General features: G+C 40.6%; 1 protein-coding gene across 11 annotated transcripts in view; it reads left to right on the top strand.

Moving 5' to 3' along the window:
• The window catches only part of tjp1b (tight junction protein 1b), a 54,573-nt gene that overhangs the window by 12,995 nt on the left and 18,293 nt on the right, over nt 1-23,285 (top strand). For 5 of the 11 annotated variants that reach the window (XM_071496133.1, XM_071496212.1, XM_071496143.1 and 2 more), the window contains exons 3-5: nt 22,203-22,259; nt 22,886-23,010; nt 23,128-23,230. In XM_071496133.1, the coding sequence (XP_071352234.1) occupies nt 22,203-22,259; nt 22,886-23,010; nt 23,128-23,230 (285 nt within the window). Of the gene's footprint in view, nt 1-8,404; nt 8,867-8,950; nt 8,972-8,998; nt 9,206-19,432; nt 19,576-22,202; nt 22,260-22,885; nt 23,011-23,127; nt 23,231-23,285 lie in introns of those variants that run through there. The other 6 variants (XM_071496187.1, XM_071496160.1, XM_071496169.1 and 3 more) reach the window with 6 other exon arrangements.

Below are 23,285 nucleotides of genomic sequence, written 5' to 3'. Positions count from 1 at the left end.
ATGCAACTGAGCCAAGATGAAAAGTACAATTAAATTAATTACTCCTTAACAGATCAGGATCAGTCACCAACAGGGCCTTGAGCTTTGCCTCGGTCAAAGTCTTAATCTCTTATTAGTTCTGCTTGCCCCCATCCCACTTCTAAATTCCCATCCTTGGCTGCAGTCTGCCGTGGACAGAGGCACCCCCCGCCCCCCAACCACCACCAAAAAAAAAGCCCCAGCGTAAGCATTTATTCGCTGCTCGGTCTTCGGAAAGTGCTGCAGATGCATTTACAGAGAGAGCAACTGCAGCTGAATTAACCAATCTGCATATTCAGGGCCTGTTAGAGGGAGATTGTTCCCGTGTGATGAAGGCATGGAGGTGCACAACGGTGGGAGTGGAGGGCTGGACCTGAGTGAGACACACCACAAAGGCTGTGCAAGAGTAAGAGAGATAGCAGGGAGCAGAGGAGCGCAGGGGGGTGGGTGCAGGAGATTTATCACGACTACACACTGTAGGAGGCCGTATTGGAAGGAGGAGGAGGAGTGGGGGGGGGGGCATGGTGATTGGAACAGCAGCTGATTTTCTTTAGGTGAGACAGGTCTGTTATGTAAGAGCAGAGTCAAAGGGATGATTTTTTTTTTTGTCCTATAGGTGATAAGCACTGGGGGATGGTTGGAGGTGATGGATGGGGTTTCTGTGTGACAGTGAGGTGGAGCTGGCCATGCGTGATGCGTGTGAAGGTTGCAAGTGTTGAGGGGATGGCAGATGTTGGGTCCTTTTCTGGAGGCTGTGACTCAGGAGCAAGGCCTGCCTATGTGTCCTCTGATGAGACATATGGCAGGTCACTGTAGGCACTCTGCACTGTGTGTATCTAACACCATCATGTCGCACATCTTGTAGCAATATGTTGACTTTACAGCTTCTGTAGCAGCGCTTTGTAACATTTTTACCGCTTGTTTCTGAAATGATAGCATTTCACAAATAGAAGATAATATAAAACTCAAATTTTTACGATGTTAATTAAACATGCATCACTATTAACTGATAAACCAAGGTCCCAAAATTTGATTTCTTGTAGTTCTCAGGAACAGAATTGGATCAAAATAGCATCTTGTTCATTACTTTAAGGATGCAGGGTAAAGATTAGCAGAGTCCTCGGATGTCAGTGGAAGATCTGAAGAAAATGACTCGTGCCTCTGAATTGTTTTTATGGTCAGGCTCGTGTCCCTCATCTGCAACAAATCATTTCAAGAGAGAACACTCAAACCCACATAAATCCCAACAACTCTATTGACTTCCCCACATGATTTATGACAGGAGCAGAGACCTGGACAGTAAGCACCATCAGCGGCTGAGGATTAGTGGAAATGTAGCACTAAACCAACATCATGTACAATATTTTCCGTTCCAAAAATACAGTCTGGATCCTATTAATACCACAATAACAGCTTTCTATTATGATTTTGGCTTCTTTTCAAGGAAGGCTTGATGTTCATGTTATCCCACCCATTTGAGCAGTTGAGCGTAGGGTCAAGTGAAGGACAACCAGCAGGATGATGTAATGTTTGTCGGAATCAAGATGGTGGCCATGGTGGGGAAGTCAAGCATGAAGAATGAAACACGGTGAAGGTTGTCCTAAGACAACGTAATCAATCACAGTGTTTGATGCTCTGTAGATTATATTGTCTGCTGATTAATTATCATGACACATTCCGTTTTCTGGAGGCCATACTCTGTGTTTGTCCACTGTAACTAAAATAAGATTTCACAGACACCAAATACACTCTGAATTTATTTGTGTTTATCTGCTCAAACCTAAATGATAATGTGACATAATATCCTGTAATGAACACATCTCCATTAATGTTTTGACAGTTGCTGAGGAAATGTGTTATCAATTACTTTTTGGGCTGTAACAGCTGTTTTCATTATCAATTAAGGATCAACTAATTAATCCTTTACTTTATGAAACAAGAAGAAGAGCTCAAAGCCACGTGTGTTAATTGACCAACCTGCAGATATTCAATTTATTCATATTTAAGAAGCTAGTAACAGCAAATGTTTTTGTTTTTTTTTTGCTTGAAAAACTGACTGCTCAATTAATCGATCAGTTTTTCAGCTCTATTGTTAACAGTTTTAATGCCATAATTTAGAGACCAATCCTCGATCAATCCTCGCAACATGCACAGTGAACTATAAAAGCCTGTTATTAATGTCAAATCATACAATACTGAGTTGAGATCTTCTGAGATTTAACATGATTAGTGCAGCATTTATGGTAGGGATGAACAATTAATCAAAAATATTTTCGAAATTGCAATATCCAAAAGGAGCTGCAATTTTTGTCAAAAAGGTAAAATGTGTCACAACGTACCATTATAAATGAAACAATAAACCAGTGTGATGCTATAGAGATGCCCCAGCCCCAAAATAAGTCTTTTTTTGCATATTGTTTCGCCCTTATTTATGGTCAAAGAAAAAGACAAAAAAAACATAAGGATATTTCGTTTTATTACAAAGACATCTCATCTCCTGGGTCATTCCAAAATGCCTTCTCTGTTTGAGCATGAATGAAAGAAACAAGTGTGGGTTCCATTTTGTGTATTTAGAAGTGCGTGTGTCTGCTGTGTTAGTGGTGTGTGTGTGTGTGTGTGTGTGTGTGTGTGTGTGTGTGTGTATTTCGCAGCCTGCTGTGTTGCTGGACATGTAGGATGTGTGTTGATGCCCAGGGAGGCACCATATGCTGTTTAGACTCAGGAGCATCCCATCACGGCGGGCCCACGGGTGAACAACCCCAGCTCCTTCTTGTGTCTCCCTCCATCAGTTCACGCGGGCATCATCAGCCAGCAGGGGATGAAATCACGCATATTCACTCTCCTCGTGCTTGTTTTCATGCCACCATAAATAATTCCTCATATAGATGTCCTCTTGCAGAGCTTGACTCAGACACAGTCGACCAGATAGATAGTGTTCAGCTCAAGTCCTGCAGAGGGCAGAGTTTTACTACCTAAATGTGCAGCAACACTGTGCAACATCCATGTTTGCATAGCTGACGCAATAGAGAGGAGAGGGGTTGGATGTGCAGTTGGGATATTGGGTTTGGATGAATGTTTAGTTTTCATATATGGTGACAGAATTACTGTAGCTTGTGCCAATACACATTTTATTCTTAAAAACAGTGAGCACTGCAGCTGCTAGAATGGGAAGAAGTGTTAGTTCAAGATCTGTTGATGCTCATGTGGTTGGTGAAGCCAAGCTGGCAAACATCGAGTTGTATTGTGCTGGGGCCAACCTTGCACTGTTTGCTCTGTTAAAAATAATTTTGATGTTTTTTTCCTCACTGGATTTAACTGTAGTCGTGACAAAATTAATCTCCAGTTCAATTGAGAAGCAGTGTAGTATTGTTTGGCTTCTTTCCGCAGTGCGGTAAATTACCCCTGGGTGATTTTTCTCCCTGTCCCTTTTACCCCCATCACTAGCCCTCCACAATAGCCCTCGGTCTGGTCCGAAGGGAGCCCCTGATCCCGGACCACCAAGGCCTCTAATTGCTTTACTCCCATCCTGAGCGAGGTTTTCTCTCTTGGGAAAAAGCCTTGAATAAACGACCACTTATGAATCCAAAATAATTTAAAGGTCTGTTTGAGGAGGAAATAAAACATTACAGCCACTTCATTAATAATTTAACTGGTATTTCACATCACAGGTCGCACTGACAGTTATGGCATTTTATATCAGATGTTTTTCAACAACACTGTTGGTTTTAAACATGTGAGTCCCCCTGGGTTTATAAGACAAGAGCCTCAGAGTATTTCTGCTTAATCAAAATAGATAATTAATTATCAATAACCGTTGCCATTTCCAGCTGACCGTGAAATCACAATTGGATTGATCATGATCCTTCTGCTTCAAAAGCTTTTATTCCCTCCAAGGTATTCATGGTTAGCTCTGCAGTCCATGATCTGGGCACGTTTTCAAAGGCAAAAATAATTCAACTCCCCATTTTGCTGCTAAAAAACCTCTCTGCCATACATGCATCCACATTAACTGATTGGAATTGTTCATCTTTATTAGCATTTGTACCCCTCCACCACCAGCAACACTGCCCCCCCCCCCCCCCCCCCCAACCTCACCACCCCACCCCCCACCACCCGGGATAAACATACTTAGGTGATTGCTTTTTTGCTATTGTGCATGATTCTGTAGTTTGATCCAGAGAGGATTTGGATGTTGGTGGCCTGTTGTCACATGATCTGTAGGCCGGGGATGTGAGGTCATTTCATGTCACCTGATATGTCTGAGCTCTCAGCTGTTGGTGGGAAAAATGAGGTGGAGATTATAGGTTCATTTGAGGAATCTTGAAAAATATGCATTTCCTCTCTGGACATGGGTTCTGATCTTAGCTCTGATATTTATGAATAGGTAAAACCGGATTTGTTTTTTGTCAATCACATCCTTTATGTTCACGGTGTCAGATTGTCTCCTTTTTACTGCCTGTAGCTGAAAACCATTATTTATTAAATTCATTTATCACCATTTTATGAAATAACTGCTTTTAAAGTGTGAGTGTTTTAAAAACACCAAACATATATTGTTGCACACATACAAAGGTTACAAGACTGAAATAATGTGGGTACCTTTCTGTAGACTGGTATTTTTGAATTTTATAATTTATACTGTTCTGTACTGTTATACTTCAGTTACTTCATTGCAGCATTTCCACTGCAGCCAGCGCTACACAGAAATTGCCTCACATCCACATCCTGGCAGTCAGATGATGATACAATTATTATATATATATATATTATTAATTCCTTTTGAACCACAAGCAAAACCACAAAGAGGAAAAATTAATCATCTGCAAAATGTGTTGGCCCTTACATAAAAGCAGAGCACACAAAAGCTCAAAGAGCAAAGCCGGCCGCATGATTATCATTAAATGAATATGCATATTCTAATGCAGAATCTAAATGTTATACTCTAGATGAATGATGAGATGTTTCTCCTTTTGTGAGACAGGTGGTACAGCCATAAACTGTAAAATCAGCCGCTAATAAGCTGGACAGAGCTCAGGAGGCTGCAGCCAAGCTCTGTCTCCTGCATCTTTCAGCTGCATTTTACTGCTGCACAGCTCTGCTTCACCGAGGTCACACTTCATTCTTCTATAAAGCACCTTTTGGTGCATGTTTTTTTTTTTACTGCTGACTTTACAAGACATCTCATGCTTGCTACATCACAGACCCCTGTCTCTCTCTTCAGCTGTGAATGTGCTGCACCGTGTACATCGTGTGGCATTATGAAACCTTGTCCGAGGAATTTCTGTCCTCAACTAATGGGTTGGCTGTCAAGTCAGTGTGCTGCTTTTCTCATGCTAGAGGTCAGTGATACTGACAGAGGACAACACAGAAATCACAGAAATAAAAGCCTCTGTACAGTGGCCAGCTCACTCCATTATGGGATTACATTGATGTACTCCAATTTGTTAAACCAAAGACTGGATAACAAGATAAGAAGCACAAAGTTTTGAGTATCATCTTGCAGCTTTGACAGCATGGTGTCACATAATATCATCTTCTGCTCTCCCTCTGCTGTTGGACAAATACATTTATTTTCTTCTGCTGCAGTGCTATGTTTAACGTCTGTCATGTCATTGGATAGCTGCAGTCATTAAAGCTCATAGATAGCCACGCCAACCTTTGCTTAGTAGGCTGTTTTCCTGACCTGTGCAGCTGAGAGGTGACTCACTCGCCGTCAGGGGCAGTGCACTCTAAAAGCCAACCTGCTGTGAATTTCTAATTTGCTTTTCCACTCGTGTGATTTGTTCCTGCAGTCATACTCTGGTTTGGATGCTGTCTGTGTGTCTAAATGTGCTGATGGGAGAGAGGGGCTGCGTAATTCTGTTGCACGGCATGTGAAACTCCCTCTGTGCCGTTGGAGCGAGTGATGCAAACACCGTCGTAGCATTAACAGAGGGTATTTCAAGGGCTTCAGCAGAGATACATTAAGCAGCATAATCACCACATCAAAGTTTACATTCATGCATTTCTAGAGTGGTTTTGATGGCTTGACTATATTTTTCTGCCTTAGTACTTTGGCAAGTTTTAATATTGCAATGCATGAGGATAACTAATGATGACAAGTGGCATCATCTAAGCATCATTCATGCTCAGTGACATACTATGCTGACATATCGCCAAAGGTTTGTCTGTTGTCAGCAAAACTGTAGAGGTGCAGGTCACAGAACATTTTTTGTGGAGTTTCCTTCGTATTTTTACGACATGTCCTGCTCTTCATCATATTTTGTCTTCCCACAGGATATCTGTGACTGCCCTTGTTTATCTAATTCTTATGACCTTGGCCAACTCGCATTCTTCTATTCAAGACGCCCCCCCCCCCCCCCCCCCCCCCCCCCCAACCCCCACCCCTCCCACCACCCCTTTCTCCCTCCGATCCTCCAATGGAATCTGCGGCAAGTCTCCTTACGTCAGCAACATTGCAGGACCTCTGTGCTCCTCCGGCATTACATTCAGCCACTATCTTCTCCTCCGCTCATTAGTGCCTGAGGTAGAGGTGACAAGAACGGTCACGCAATCTCAAAGTGATAAAATGCACAACAGAAGGTGCTGCAGAGAATTAGGCTCCTCTGGAAAAGCCAGCACAAAAAATAAAGTGCATGTTATAGAGTCTTAAGAGTGGGGTTTGGTGCAGTGCACAATTTACATTCTACTGTATATTGATTAAATCTGTATACCCCATGGGAAGGAGTATTGAGCATCGTGACTGTAGGGTGGATTTTAGTTCTATCCTCTGCATTTTAAATGGCTTTATGCAGCATGTTGCTACTACTTAAGTAGCCTACCTCAGCTTTCCCTATAAAGAGTTTATGTTTGCTGTAGTTAAAAGCAATATCCAAATGGATTTTTTCATACAGCCTTTTGCATTCAAGACAGTATAACTTCAATGTAAAATATCTTCCACATTAAGAGCTTCAAATCTTCAGCATTTTGGAATAGATATTAGTTTTTCCTCATTATGCTCACATCACATAGGTTGCATACAGACACAGGAAGGCATGACAGATAAACCATCTTGTCCTTGTCCTTGTCAAGTCCTTTGTTTCAAGAGATGCCTAATCAATCAAACCTACCCTTTTTTTTAAATTCAATTTGTCAAATCAATATTAAGGCCTACTTAACATGAGACGGTTTTTGTCTCATATATTTTCTTGACACAATAGATAGTGCACATCTGGATGTGAACTTCTGGATCTACAGGAAACAACAACTGGATTTATATTGTATCCTGCTGTTGAATGTTTACAAAACAGGTGTAAAAAATACATATTGTTGTATGCTTTGTAAAAGTCATTAAAAAATATATTGGAAATTCCTGGTTTGAACACCATAAAGCAAGAACTGCTGGGCACTTGGTTGGAATATGTTGTGAAAACAGTTTATTTACAGTACATCATCAAATAAAGCTAAAATTATATTATAAACAACAATATTAAACACCCCACTCTTTAGGTGCATGAGGACAATGTCGCTGCACTCTGACTGCAAACAGCCCTCAACAGCTGCCTCACCCGTACACCGATTCATTAGCTCTCTGTTTGATCAGGATGCTTGTTAAAAGCTCTTCAAAGATAAAATGTTTCTGCTTACGTCACATGCAGCAAAAGCAAAGCTTACAATGCTCTGTGTGCACAATAGTTTGTTAGCCCACAGCAGTTTACCTGTAGAAGTCTACTGTACTGCTGGTGCAATAGCAAAATCATGTTACTTGGAAAAGGAAGTTATTTTTAGGAACACAGTTCATACAAGTTCATGCAGTTATTAACTGTGCTTTGGCTGGTGTTGCGTATGACTTTTACCACATAGTCTCACTGAAGCAGCTATCTCAAATTGTTTTATTCCCTTAAACACATCCTCAAATTTAGATCTAACAACTTTTTTTTTTTTCAAATTTGTAATCCATTTTGAGATCTAATTTATTTATTTATTTTCAATTCTTTTCTGATCTACCTATTAAACCCTAACAAAAAAGCAGTAGCATATAAGTGTTTTTTTTTAATAGGCCAAAAATAGTTAGGCCAATGTAAAACAGCCCTTTTTTGTGAATACCCAACTCTTATTTGCAGTATTGTCAAATTTTAAAGATGCCATCAATCCATAAATTAAAAAAAGCTTGATCTTATTATTTTGTCAAAACAAATAATATCCAGTAAATAGGCTTAGTAGAATTGTGAATAACGTTATTATGGTCTAATATTGAACGTAGTCGTGATATTCCGTGAGTTATAATGACTGTTATGTGATAACAGTGCAGCAGACATCTGCAACATTTTGGGGATTTGTAGGCCTTTTTTTTTTTTTTTTTTTTTTTCCTGAGTAGGTTAAACGATGGATTTGAAAATCATGACAGTCGCATCCATCCCTCATGTATAGTGGACGCCGCTATGTTCACCGGGAGCAGAAAAAGCGCCATCTGTGCGTTTTCACCGACCGCTTGTCCTCACGCTGGAATGGCGCTTGATGCTGCTGGATCTCTGCCGCTGCTGCTGCTGTGGACAGCCTCTCTGCATCCCGGCTCTCCCTCCGCACACACCCCCCTCCCCTCCCCTATCCTCCCCCCGCGGACAAACCGGAATGGTTTCTTCCAGGCGAACCTGTCACTGTCACCGCGGCGGTGAAGGCAGCCGAAGTGTGAGAGCAGAGGGGGGGGGGACACGGAAGGCTTCATCCACTGCCTGCCATTGCAGTGCGGCGGCTGCTGCTCTGGAGCCACACCAGGAGGACCTTTCCATTACTTTCCTGTAAGATTTTCACAAGCACGCCGTGAAGGAGCATTGCTTTGGCGAAGGTGAATGGGCTTCTTGATTTGTCCGTGAGTACGTTATTTGGGAGAGTGTTTTTTCCGCTGTAGCCGCAGGAGCTGACTGGATGTGTGTCCCCCAGCGGGTACAAGCGAGCGATAACGGTGCAAGCCGAGGTAACCTAGCTACCACACTGCTAGCAAACTGCATCTACGCGCTATGCTAAGTGGTTAGCTAGCTGCCCAACACGCTAACGTTATCTTCTATTTGTAATTATGAATAACGATGTCCATCGCCACCACGCTTTGTGGAGCTTGTATAAGCGGTAACATTAAGTCACAAAATACCTTGCGGTCGAGCTGTCATCGGGCGGACGGGTTGTTCCCACGTCAAGTGCGCGGAGCATCCAGGTAACGTTAGCTAGGATGAGCTAGCCTAGCCGCTGGAACAAAATGTCGGCCAGCTAGGGGTTTATTTGACCAAGAGGGTATAACGGGGGCACAAGATTTATTAAGTGTCAAACTGCAAGAGGCAAGGATGGGAGTGGTAACGGGAGGGCAGCTGCTAGAAATATGACATCGGCTTTCCTAATTTAAAGGGAAGGTCATGCGGTGGCTCACCTTGTTTTGATAGTGGTCCGTTTGTAAAAGCCGAAGTGGGTCTTTGGTGAAGCTAGGTAGCAGTTGGCTAACGTTAGCTTGTTAGCTGACTGTAGTTTGGTGACACAGAAATACCTGCTTGCCTGTCCCGATGTCTGTTCAGTTGTCAGCCAGCTGTCATAATAATGCAGTGTCATTCTTAGGGGTGTGTGTGTTAGGGGAGGCTTTGCTGTGGGCTGCAGTCGGTGTATGGCTTAACTCATCTGAGCTAACTCTCTCACTATATTCATTTCTATTACAAGTGATGGACAGCTGCTGATGTGAACCAAAAGCACAAGTCGCCACCTGTTGAATATTGATAACGCGGGACAGTATCGTTTTGTATATTGTTATTGTTTTGTCAGTTTACATTTGCTTTGAACTAGTCACAACTACAGCTGGTACATCTTGTTGGCACATGGTACTCTAAAGTTAAAATATCAGATTCAGTATCATGCTATAAAAGTAAATATTCTCGGGGGTCATAAAATTGTAATGCCGCTTTTTTTTCTTTTTTTTTTACCTTATCCTTCTGAAAGGGATAAGTAATACACTTTAATGAACTTGTGTTACTGCTGTGGAAAATAAACAATGAAGGTATCTGCCTGGTTGGTCAACATCTCTTCCCACCTTGGTTTAGCTTGCATGTTGTATGAAAGCATCACTAATGATAGCCAAAAGATTAGGCATTAAATATGTGTTAAATGTCACTGTCACCAAGCTCTACATTCAGGGTATCTTTACTCTTTTTGGGAATGGTCGAAGATTGATCATTTGGTTCTGTCATAAACTTAAGTTGTCTCTGATTTGGCTCTACAATGGATAACAAGCTTTGAATTTAAAGGAAACTCCCAAAATACTACTGTAAGTGTGCAGTGCCTGTAACATATGTGCTTAGTATGTCTTTGAGGATTATTCCATATATAAGCGTAAGGCTCCCTGAGCTTGGGTCTGTGACTTAAATGTGTCATTGCCTGCCTCATGATGGTAATGTTTTGTGAGATGGCAGCTGGGCAGGGCAACAGATTTGTCAAATGAACTGGGGCAGGCACTATACAGATGTTTGTGGCATGTGTGGCATTAAATGTTTCATTGCACTATTGAATTAACTGTTTTTAGATAACAGTGTTGTACATGGGATGAGTCTAGCAAACATGATGCCTGAGAGAAAGAGAATATCAAGCTGCTCAAGGGCAGCAATATATGTTGGCCTGTAAATCATGTTGTCCTAAGCTGTCATGGGAAACAGCAGTCATCTGAGTCATCTTGGTTTTAGAAGGACAAATGTATCTGATATTTTGCCTACTTAAGTTAAATTTGACTGCAGTGTTGTAGTCCTGTGTATTTGCAGAAACTGTCTAGAATAAGGGGCTCACCCATAACATGCCTACATGAAATCAGACATACTAGTCAGACATACTAATGACACTATTACTGTATTTACATGATGTATTGAGACAGACGTGTTGCACCTTGGAGAAACAAAACTTTGTATATTTTTAGGTTTGCATGTAGGTTTGCATGCAAGTTAATGTCCAACAAAAATGGATCACTGTATTGATATGAAAGTAGATAGCCTCTGGTACCTCTTTGAAGTCATTAATGATCTAACTTTGTAGAGAGAGGGGGCTGAAAAAAAAGCCAAAAAATGGTGGGAGACTGTAAACCAGCATGTGTTAGTGATAACCTTGAGATGCCACTAGAATAAAAAGGAAGATGGTTTAATGAGCTAGCCTCCACTATCCTGAAGAACCATATCTCTGCTTACATCATGGTTTATTTTGTATTAGTTGTATCATTGTGAGATTTTCATCCATTGAGAAGTGTGATTTAAGAGTCAGATGGATTTTTGACATTTGTTTCATGTTTCCTGTGCTCATACATTCATCAAAGTTTTTCAATTCAGGAGGGGTTTCGGTTCTACAATGCAGCATAGTTTAATTCCCAAATATTACTCTGCCAGTTTAATGAAGCTCGATTGGCAAACGATGAATTAGATATCAAAGAGTGCTATAGATGAGCCATGTTTTTTCAGTGATAACATAATATTTACACATCCCAGCATGTATGACAATATACTGTAACACTGTAATATAACAGTCTGCATCCATGAACAAAATACTGTATAATTAAAAAGTAAACCGCCATAAGCACTGGTGGTTCTCACCAATGGCATTTTTTTGAGTCAGGTTATAAATGGTTTCCTTCTGTACACATGTTATACTCCCTGGATCTTCTGCTACTTTTTTAGAGAGTTGTTGTTGGTATCTGGACATTGAAAGGTCATTGTTCTGATACACAGCTAAAGCTAAAACATTTTAGCAAACAAAATGTGACATAAGACCAAGATCCTATAGGCCACCAAGTGTCTGCATTAACAAGTGGCCTGTTTACATTATGGTTACAGCTCCACTTATACAGAGGCTTGCGTACATAAATCAAGTCCTTCTTCTTTGAAAGGGGTGTGGTATAATCAGGATGAAGAGGCTTACAAAATCACTCATCAATCACATTTTAGCATGGGCCTCCTGTTTCTGCAGAAACATCCCTTATCATTACTGTGTTTCATTGGCTCCGTTGTCCTCATTTCAATCACTGTGACTGAGAGGAGGCGGGGTGCAGGTCAGTGGCTCAGCTTATCAGCACATTCCTGCCCACTTGTGTGCTCTGTGTGGGGCACTGATAACTTCCACTGGGCTGATTGAGTTCAGTAGCTGATTTCCTGGTCCATGTGTTCAGGACACACTGAGCCTCTGGTTATGATCACTGACTCCAGCCATGGAGTTCACACTGAGCCAGAAGTATCATAGGCTTGAATTTTATTATTTTCTAATCATGTTGTTTTGTGTATAATTGTCTGTATCTTACCTACTTAAAGTGGCTATAATTGTTATTTTTATAGTAACAATTTATCAAATGACTGAAAATACTGAAAATAATGTGAAAGATGTCTCTTTATAGTGATTTTCATTGCTCACATAGCATTGTTTTTGGCTGCAGCGGGCTTCTGTTTTCAGTGAAAAAGCATCCAGCAACTAGAGAGCCAGTTATTTCCCCTAGAGTTAGTGGAGACCAAAAACAGAGCTAAAAGAGAATGAATATTGGACTTGCATTTGCCAGGTGGCGAGAAACATGACCCCAAATAAATGATATTGTTGCTCCATAACTGCTGATTGTGTAAATAAGTTATCCATATCGGCTTACAAGGTGATAAAATGTTAATGTTGTGTTCACAACTTCCGTCCCCCCCAAATGGCCAAAAAAAATCATTTACTGCACAGAACAGTTTAGTTATTCAAAATTAATTGGTTAGAGCAGTAAAATATGATTAAAATTACGTGTAATGATGTAACGCTGCCTGAATACAATTTCAAGTACTTTTTTCAATTTTATACATGACACCAGATGTTGGTTTGTGTTATGGCAAAAGGTGCAAAGAACAACAACTACAGAGAACTAGAAATGCAACATGTGTGAGCAATGGGGACCAGATCTATACTGTTGGACAGAAAGTACACAAGCACCAATATTATGACAGCTAGTGCTGAATTAATAATGTAATGACAGCTATTTGTCAAACTACTTAAACACAAATCTAATCTGAGCACTTGTGAATTACAGTGTGAACAATCAGCCTTAAAGTTTATCACATGAGATACAGTTTTCCTGCTGGCTTCCTTCATTTTGTAAACTGAAACACATCTTTGGTGATTAAAAGTACTGCAGGAGTGGCAATTTTAGCTTTCATGTCTGCCCAAAGCATCTTTGGCAGGTTTCATTGTGTTTAAGCCATCACAGAGGTGCTTTATTAAATGTTTTATATCCAGTGGTCACATGAACTGCCTCACACAGAAATGCTGAATGCTGCAACAAAAACTGACTGCTGCAAAAGTTGTCAAGCCGTAAACACAAGTTTTTTCCCCCTTAGGATTAGTTGTCAGTAGAACTGTGATTTATTTGTATTAGAAAATGTGTGTTTTTGCATTACCTTTTCTCTTAGGTGCTCCCAAACATTTAACATTTTCATGACAAACATAAAAATGAGTGCTACAGTAGATTGAGCTTTAAGCTTGAATAATAAGTAAATTTGTCTAAACCTGGATTGCTGTGATATTCTTAAAGAAAAGTTTGCGCTAAGGAAGAACTGTATCCATTTTGTAGAATGAAATTACACCTCTGCATTTTGTGCTCATGAATTCGGTATTAAAAGAGAAGACATAGTGACTGGCAGGGATGCTGACTTGTAGCGATTAGCAGCTCATGTTCTCTACATGCCTGTTGTGGTTGATGTGGAAGTAATTAAAGGCTGGTAGGCAGAAGGTAGTGGAGAGAGAAAGCTATGTGTGGAATCTGTCACCACTCTCACACTCTGCTCTGAGGGATGTAAATTTAACTCGTCCCCTTCGCCAGCGGTGTCTGGGTGTCTGTCAGGCTTGTCCAACTCCATCATTATCCTGACTGATTCGAGGGATGTCATGACCCACATGGCCTTGGTTTTCTGAATAGTCCGTGTACTGAATCCATCTGGGCTAAATATTTATAAGATTGTGTAACTCTTTTTGTGTGTTGAATTCTGTTCAACCTTCAATGTCTCTCTTTATCAGATTGTGATCTCACGGTATCACAGGTTGGCAAACCTGGCTGGTTTGTTATTATTTTGAGGGAGTTTTTGTTTTTCAGCTCTCTATCTCCCTTCCTGTCATTGGGTTTTTTGTATTTGATGTATATTTTCATTCAGTATTCCCTCTCTCACAGACACAAACAAATCTGTAATAGCAGTATGTAAATCCGTTCTAAGCTGAGTCACACATTTAGTTCATGTGGATGCACAGTGTGTCCATGTCAGCCGTCACTGCTGGTTAACCTACTCAAAGAGAGCAGGACAGAGACAGGCTATGCAAATGATGCCCTCGCATAGAGCTGTGTCAGTAATAACAGTCTCATAAATGTCAGGAATGTGATAAGGACAAGCAGTGTGTTGCAGGCAGTAAGGGATGTTCAAGTGCATGAGGTTGAGTAGATGGTTTATAGTTTACTATTAAACTAAGGCACCCTGAGCTTTATGTGGGTAACCTTCCGATCATGTCATGCAGTTGGGTGAAGTGCGTAATGATATGTTGCCACATTAGTCTCTGATACTGTATAGGAGTACCGTAGTTTCTGTCACTGTGGTCCTACCTGTCTTCTCAACATGACCTGGACCAAAAGTTGCATTGAAGAGAAGTCTCCTTTAATGCAGTTCTGTGTACCATGTATTTCTTGTTTGTGGGGAGGGAGAGTGCAGCTCTTCATAGACAACAGTGTATGTGGTTGGCACATTCTGCAGATGCTTGAAGTTGCCTTAGGATGAATTCACATGTTTGTGCAGTCATGCATTATGCTCCTCTATGGAAAACACACAAGCTTTAACAATGGTGGGGGAAATGGCTCAACAACAAAAACAAATATGAGCAGTCTTGATTAGTTGTCTTACTGTGTCCTCTAAATGCTGTTTGATTAAATATGAACTACAAAGTGGTTTTCTATTGTATTGAACAATGTTGTTAGTCTAATTTGCATTTTTATAGTATAGTATTTTCAGAATAATACCATGTTAGTAGTTGTCACTTGTTATTAAGTATGTAATAAAACACATTTCCTTTACTTTCCTGAAAGCAGAGGCTGTTGAGTTAATTTTCTTCATTTCTATAAAATAATTCCTTTTATTTAACTACTGAAAAACCCGCAGAAGCAAAAGAATGGGCTGGTGATGATTCAGCTGCCTCCCAAAGTGACATTTATATTAAGAAATCCATATTAAATGGCTGTTAAACAAACTGTTGCCATACTGCTTGTACATTTTTGCTCAGATGACAAAATTTCTCTTGATGTGCGTGGGATGTTACACAAGTCACATGTGCCTTTTTGCTTTTCCCTCAGCCTCCCTTTGTGGTGTTGTGAAGCTTGGTCTCATTTCATCTGCTTCATTAGCAACCTGTTAACTTCGACTAAATTTTATGTTATAGTAATGTATAGTATAGTAATGTGTGTTCACGCTGTCTTCAGCTGGAGAATAAAAATACAAAGTATAATGTCCTCCTGACCATCAAACTGACAGCTTGTCTTCTATGGCATGCCTCTGACACGATGAGCATAATTTATGCATGCAATGCAGCACACCTGGGGAGGAGGGGCATACATAATGCCCCACATGCAGAGAGAATTGATGGATTCTGTTCAGGTTCAACACGGCAGCTCGAGGGTTAAGTCCGATACAGCAGTTTACACTGCGGATGGATGTTCGCTAGTACAGAGGAGTCCCATGCTGTAGCGGAACTGCAGATCCCACACAGATCGCTGCCAAGCCAGAGGGGATTTGCTTCGATCCCATGAGCGCGTAAGGAGAGAGCTGAAGGGAGGGATAAATTCTGAAGGAAGATGTTGGGAGAGGACACAGACCCGTGCGGGGCACAGGAAGCGTTAGGGAATAGCTGCGGGGTGTGTTTCATAACCCCTCACCTGTGGTCGTAATTTCAGTTGTTTCAGAGCTAAGAAAACAGAAAGCAAAGGAAGGTGGGGGCAAGTGCCTCCCAGCAGTGACTGGTGCGGTCATGCACTGAGGCTGCTGATGTGCGTCTGCAGGAATCTCCTGCTGGATTTACTGAGGAGTAGCTGGAGGTTTGAGACGCTTTTGTCTGTGTCCTCTGTAGTGACCAGGATGAACTGATGTAAGTACCCCTGATCTTCTGTGCATCCTGTTCTATCTGAATACTTAAGCAATGAACCGAAGAGATGAAGGGGTGAGGTCTAAGTCTGTTTTACTGTCGCCTTTAAGTACTCCACGTGTGTGTCTTTTGTGGATGTAATGGTTATGTTTTTATGTCACAGTTAATAGGTTTAATCTCTTGACCTTCTCATCACTCGTATAGTGCTGCATCTCTGTCACTCTCTCCCTTCCATTAGAGATCTGCAGTACAGTGTCTTACCGTGTTGTATGTGCAGAGTGTCACTTAGCTCTCAGGGGACCTCCTGACTGGTGTTAAGGCATGGGCCTTCGTTAGCATTTGAGTATGTTCTCCATAGCAGGAGGGGTTTTCACCGTTGTCAGCAGTCTCCAGCACATCGTTTTCAATTTCTGAAGTGATCAATCATCTTATTCTACTTGTTTGCTGCTTCACTGCCAGCAGCCACAGTGGAGTGTGATCCTGTTGTTGTTTTCTGTCTTTGGCTGCAGTGCAACTTGCACAGTGTTCTGAAACTATGCTTGTTTAGACAGCAATTTGTTTATCGCTGGTGTGCTAGTCTTTGTGTCAGTGTCATTCCTGGTTTGATTTAATGGTTATACGATTCTGATTACTTAGAACTTTTGAGAAAATGTTTCTTTTCCTACAGTAATCTCATTGCCATTGAGCAATTCTGCTGCTTATTATCATGTGGGGACCCATCTGTAGTTGGACCGTGGAAATTTATTTGGGTCCCAAATATACTCCGGAAATAGTGTTGTTTTATCTCTTACTCATACTAGAAATGCAATTTATTAAAAAAAAAATTTTTAAAAAAGAGCTTGTGGTTTTCTGCAAGCTGTAATGGGGAAAAAAATTATAACACCATTTCATTAAATTTCTCAAAAGAAATGTTAATCTGTTTTGTTTGAGCTAATCTGCAAAAATTATGAGCAAGATTTAGTAGCAAAATGTCATTTAGTACCATCCTGTGGAATGTGAGAATCTGAACATCCACACTAAACATCTTCTCTGGTAATACTTGTTTGAATGGCCACATTTTCTCTGCCCTGGTGCTGTAAATGATTTCTGAAAATAATCTACCCTTTGTGTTTTCTTCAGACCCTACAGACAAATCCAACAAATGGGCACTAGGGAGAAGTGAATGTATTTTCTTTGCTGTATTGCATCATTTGTTTCAGTTGGTCTGTGGCATTTAATTCAACCAAAGGTTATTAAATGTTCTTCAGTGTTCATGCTGCAAGTTTCCCTTAAATCACTCTGTTGCAGCATCACAACGGCAGAATTAATGAGAGCTATTTTTAGCTGCTCTGGTCCCAGAGCGGTCAAAATTGAATAAGGTTCTGCCTCACCCCTAAACCGTACTACAGCACAAAATCTATTCTCTTAGTCAGACAATTGAACACCCCACTATATTGCCTCTGCAAAAGAAATGATTTAGTTTTTCTGCTGAATAGAGCGTTGGGGAGCCAGCACTCTTTAATTTTAATGATACTCCAAAGTGACTACAAAATGAAACCATTTCAGCTTCCCTTTTCATGGGTTGGTTTTTGGTTCTGATTTTATTTTACACAGTGAATGAATGAATACACCACTGTTTGTAAAGTGGCAAAGCAGTTGACTACATCTGTTAGGAAGTTGACTATTTTCTGTTTTTGTGGTAGCTACAGAAGAAGGCAGAGATGTCCAAACCCACACATCATTGTCGTCTTTCAGTATTTTACCAGCCTGATTGATTTTTGGAATTGAAAAGAACTGTCAAAAGATGGATATCCTGCCCAAAGTGGCTGGCAGACTTGTTAATAGCTAAAATTGCTTGTCAATGCTTCAGTTTTTTCACTGCTTATAGATGACTGTTATCAGCTACAAATGCCTGCCTTGAATTTTAGTAACATCAGCCATTTGTCAGTGAACTGAAATAATTGATTGAGAGTTAAAACAATTACTCATTTAATTGATTAATGAATTGATGAATTAACCTAAGCCATTTTAAAGCAAATTACTTCTCTTGTTACAACTTCTCAAATATGAACATTTTTCAGTTTTCGTTGTCATCTGTGAGAACAAGTACAGCATTTTGGACTGTTGGTTGGACAATACATTAAAATGTACAGACTAAATGATTAATTGATTAATCAACAAGATAATCTCCAGATTAATAAGTAATGTACAACTTTGACTAATTATTCATTATTCAATATTTTGGTCTATAGTACTTAAGCAAATGGCAGAAGATACCAGTCACAACCTCTCAGAGCCCATGGAGATGTCTCACAGAAGACTTGAAGCTGGTTTTGTCATTTGTGCTTAAAACATCACTTTCAGTAAATAACTAATATATAATCAAGATCGTTCCCGACTGAATCTCCTTTGATCAACGTACTTATTAATTGTTTCTACACTACAACAATGGAACTAATCACTAGTGCAGCCCTAAATTGATTTGGAATGAAAAGCTTAAAATGCTGTTGGTAGTGCATTTTATTTGACAGACGTGTCAGAGTAGTTCGTGCTGTTTCAGAAGAATAAACCACAGTGGGCTTATTGAACAATTGTGTTTTTTACCGTTTGTGTATTGACCTGATAGAGTCCATTTTGACCACAGCTTTCCTGTGCGTTCTCCACTCTCATCTGTGTGGTCCATCTGTGTTGTAGTCCATCTGTGTTGTTGTGCTGGCTCCCAAGTTGCCTGGTTGTAATCCCCCATGCATGACCCAACCAACATGGTGTGTCTCCACTGTGGAGCGGCTGCCAGCCCTGGCTCCGGCTTGTGGCATGAAGCTTCTGTTGGCACCAGTTGTTTGTGGCCATAAAGGGCATACACAACAGAGCCACAAAAACTCATCAGTCACTGGGTGCTGATGAGACTTCACTTCAAACTGTACACAGGAGAAGTGCAGCTGGAGTCTTCACAGCTCAAATCAAACTATGGGAAACTGTTCCCTCTTCTTTCTTTCTCTTGTGTTTACTCGTCTGTGGAGATTAGTGGCTTTGCCTCTGAACTGGGCACAATGATGTTGGTTTGGTTTGGTAAAATGCTGTGTGAAAACAGTATTTTTTTTTTGTTGTTTATTAGTCATAATTCCCACAAATAACGACACTTCTGAGGTGTTCTAAAACGGTAACATGTTGGTGTTTGATAAATGTCAGGCCGTTGGTGTAGACTTTTTGTAGATGTACATGTCACAACAAATAAATGGTGCTCATCTAAAATGTAAAACAGGTTTTTGTTTTTAAATTAATTCAGCCCTGTCTTTTTTTTCTTTTTTTTTTAAAGACCTTCTACAGTTGAGAGGTACCTTCAGACACGGCCTGAAAATGTCAGGCCACATGAACAACACCACACTGTTCCCCCTCTGTTACCAGAGCAACAAGCTCTGCAGGAGGAGCAAGCAAAATTACATCCCTTCAAAGTGAAAGGTGTGTGTGTGTGTGTGTGTGTGTGTGTGTGAGAGAGAGAGAGAGAGAGAGAGAGAGAGAGAGAGGGAAAGAGGGGAGGGTGGGGGGGGAGGAGATGCACACACTGCAGGGCCCTGCTAAATCTGTTTTTGTTTTTTGTTTTTTGTTTTTTTCTCCCTCCTAAATTCTGTTTAGTTTTCACTCCATTTTAGTTTCCTCCTGTTTTGCTCCATTTGGGATTTTACATTCCATTAATTTTATGGTGATTTATTTCTATTGGATTGGGCATTGTAAGCATTCTCTAATCATATTTTCTAGACAACAAAATCATATTCCTCCCAATCCTGCTGCAACACGGGGCCTACACATTATACGTTTGTGTGAGTGCATGTTTATGTAATGCTGCATTAGTGCCTATAAAGAATTTCTGAAAGTGGGAATGTCAACTGGAAACAAGTACCTCCTATAAATTTATAAACCATTTATAAATTTAGAGGAAATGTTAAGAGTTCTTTACATCAGCGTTTCCACAGTGCTGATCAAGAAGGCACAGGCATAAATCCTCCTCCCCAAAGAGCAAAATTTCCAGTGAGAATTCATACCTGTTTTCAGCAGTCTTTTTAATATTGAGAGATAGAAATTTTTTTTTCACTTTCTCAGTGCAGTGTATTCTGTGTAAAAGGCTAGGAGGAGTTCCCTTGTTCAAACTTTTGTTCACCCCCTTTGTGTGAGTCCACCATAAGCTGCTCGAGGGGTCTGTGACTTCTGAGAACGTCTGGGGCCACTTGTGGCGATTTATTCAGCTGCCTGTTTTCCCAGACGCTAGCCAACATTTGGCACACTGCCGACAGGTTGAGACAGACGTCACGACGATGTGTTGATGGAAGCCTGGGGGGTAACAAGGTGGTAACAGAGACAGTCGGCTTAGTTACTACCTCACACTTTGCTTTTGTAACATACAAAATCAAAGTAGGACATTACTTTCTTTAAAATTGAATAGATGTTTAAACTATAGTAGTTTTTCTGTCTTTTTTGCCTGGGGCTCTTCCAAAATTTAGCCATAATTATCACTATTATCAACCATTAGCAGGTTGTCATACCGATTTGGATGCACACTGTATTATTTGTCAACGTGAAGCTGGACACTTGCTAGTTTTGTTTTAGGTTTTAAGCTGCCAACACACTGGCAATGTTAGCTGAGTGTCCAAACACTGGGATTAATACTGCTTTTAATATTAGACTCATCTCCCCCTGCTTATCTGTCATCACGCTTTTAATGTGCCGCAACATGAGATCATTCTTCCCCATGAGCTTTCTGCCGAGGCAGCTTTATTGTAGGTGTTGGAGGTGTCAAAGAAATTACCAGCAAAGCAGGATGGAAATGTGTGATAGTCTCACCTATTAAGGTCGCAGTCCGGGGATCAATTTACATGACAGATGGGGGTTATTGCATTAGGTGCTGTGATGTGGGTTGTAATTTGCCCCAAAGGGATGAACCTAATAGTATTTTATACGCAGTCATTGAATGTCTAATGTGTCGTGAGATTGTGGTGGAGGTGAAATGATATAGAAGAAGAGATAAGAAGGGAGCGGTGCGGCACACAGGACTGCGCTGACCTAACAGCTGAATGAGCCGACCTTCATCTTATCCTCTCTGGTTGTTAATGTGACAGAGTGTGTGCTTTAATTTCCGTCTCGGTGTCAGCGGGGCCTCATTGTATCTATCATGTTGTTTATCATTGTGCCTATTGTATTCAGTGCACTCTAAACATGGGACCTTCTATAAAGGAGAGCGTTTCCAGTCTGAAAGCTGTATGTTGATAGTATGTGGTCTGTTTGGCAATGAGTGCTGCAAATAAATTTGAGCACAGCACAGTGCTATCTGTGTCACTGTAAATAAGCAACAGTGTAACACTTGAAACAAACTGAATAACCTGCTGAGCGTAGCCCTTGATGTGTGTATTGGTTGTGACCATTTGATTTTGTTCTTGTTTGTTGTATTTGACAGGATGCAGGAGTGATTTAAATAATGAAATTACACCAAAATCCTTCAGGAAGGTATTGTTTATTAAAAAAAATCAGACATAATCTAAAGCATTACAATACTCGATAATCTCAACTTCGATGGATATAAAGTGTTCTTTAAAGACGTTAACTGCACAACATATGTGTCTGGAAACACATTTACACATTATAGAGCTAGTTAGATTATACAGATAACACCTACACTGGTTATTTTTAAAAAGATGGTTAAGAACCATCCTGCAGACCTAAAGGTTAAATTCACTGTTGTTAGAGATACTGTTTGCATCTATTTCAGGAGCAAACTGCCTTGAACACTGAAAGTTTTTTTTTTTTTTTTTTTTAAAGTTATTTTTGTATTTTCTTGACAGCAGCAGTTTTTACACCAAAGGATAAGTGTTAAATATGTTTATGTATTTGCCATCTGTAGCAAAGATTACTTAGAACAAGGGCGTTTGGTGTTTTGCTCAAGGAAACTTTGGCAGGACACATGACACTTTTTGTTGGCTGAATCTGTGTGTGTCACTTTGGTCATAGGAGGATCAGTCCATCGTTTAATTTGTCTCTTTGGAGCTGAACTCTGTTGGTCCTCTTAATGTTAATCACACTCTGTCTCTGTCCTCCAGAGCGCAGCAATGGAGGAAACTGTCATTTGGGAACAGCACACAGTTACACTACACAGGGTAGGTATCTTGTTATCCTCCCTCAGATGCACTCCACATCTATCTACAGTATGTTGAAACCTGGTTCTTGTCCCAGTATCTGTCTGCCCTGTCTTCCTGTCTTCACCCCCTTCCCCCATCCCTCCATTCTCCCTTTCCCTCCCATCTCCACTGGATCACATGTTGTCGCCACAGTTTCTGAGAGAAAAGACATAACACAGGAATTATTACACATGATTCTCTCCTACATTCTTGTCCATAGAGCCTAAATACTCTCCCAAAAACATACACAAAATGCAGATGCACACTTTTTTTTGTTTTTAAAGATACAAACCACACAGAATAAGATACTACTCTATTCTTATTAGTAGTCTATATGTGTACTGGTGATGAAAAGTTACTTTTTCTCACTTTATAGTCTGTTGAGCCACTACAGGGTGAGAACACTGTATTTATTTTTAAAAAAAAAAGACTTGATTCATCAGCAACCAAAAAAAAGTTTAATGGAAAATGTACAAGCAGGTGATGTTGTTTCCCACTGTCTTAACTACGAACTTATAATCTGCATCAGATGAGCAAAAAAGATGGATTCATGTGGTGCACACAGACAGCTAAGTGTCCGAATGTATTTGTTTCTCTGTGTGCAGGCACCAGGGTTTGGCTTTGGGATAGCCATATCAGGAGGTCGGGATAACCCTCATTTTCAGAGTGGCGAGACCTCCATTGTCATCTCAGATGTGCTGAAAGGAGGCCCAGCAGAAGGCCTGCTGCAGTAAGTTTTTGTTATGTTATTGGAAGCCCGGTCAGATTGCGAGTTATAAGTATTAAATTACCCTGCCTGTTCCAGAAAGACTCCAGCTTGTCTGTTCTCCATGTCTCCTCTCTCTAGGGAAAATGACAGAGTCGTTATGGTCAATGCCGTCTCCATGGACAATGTGGAGCACGCGTACGCAGTCCAGCAGCTTCGTAAAAGTGGGAAAGTTGCCAAAATTGTGAGTGTCGACATCCCATTATGAACTCCTTAAGAAAAGAGTTGTAGAAAGTAAA

Source organism: Trachinotus anak, unplaced genomic scaffold (genome assembly GCF_046630095.1).
Source record: "Trachinotus anak isolate AG129_WGS33_773 ecotype Australia unplaced genomic scaffold, CSIRO_AGI_Tana_v1 ptg000002l, whole genome shotgun sequence".
NCBI lineage: Eukaryota > Metazoa > Chordata > Actinopteri > Carangiformes > Carangidae > Trachinotus > Trachinotus anak.
This window is presented reverse-complemented; position numbering and strand designations above follow the sequence as displayed.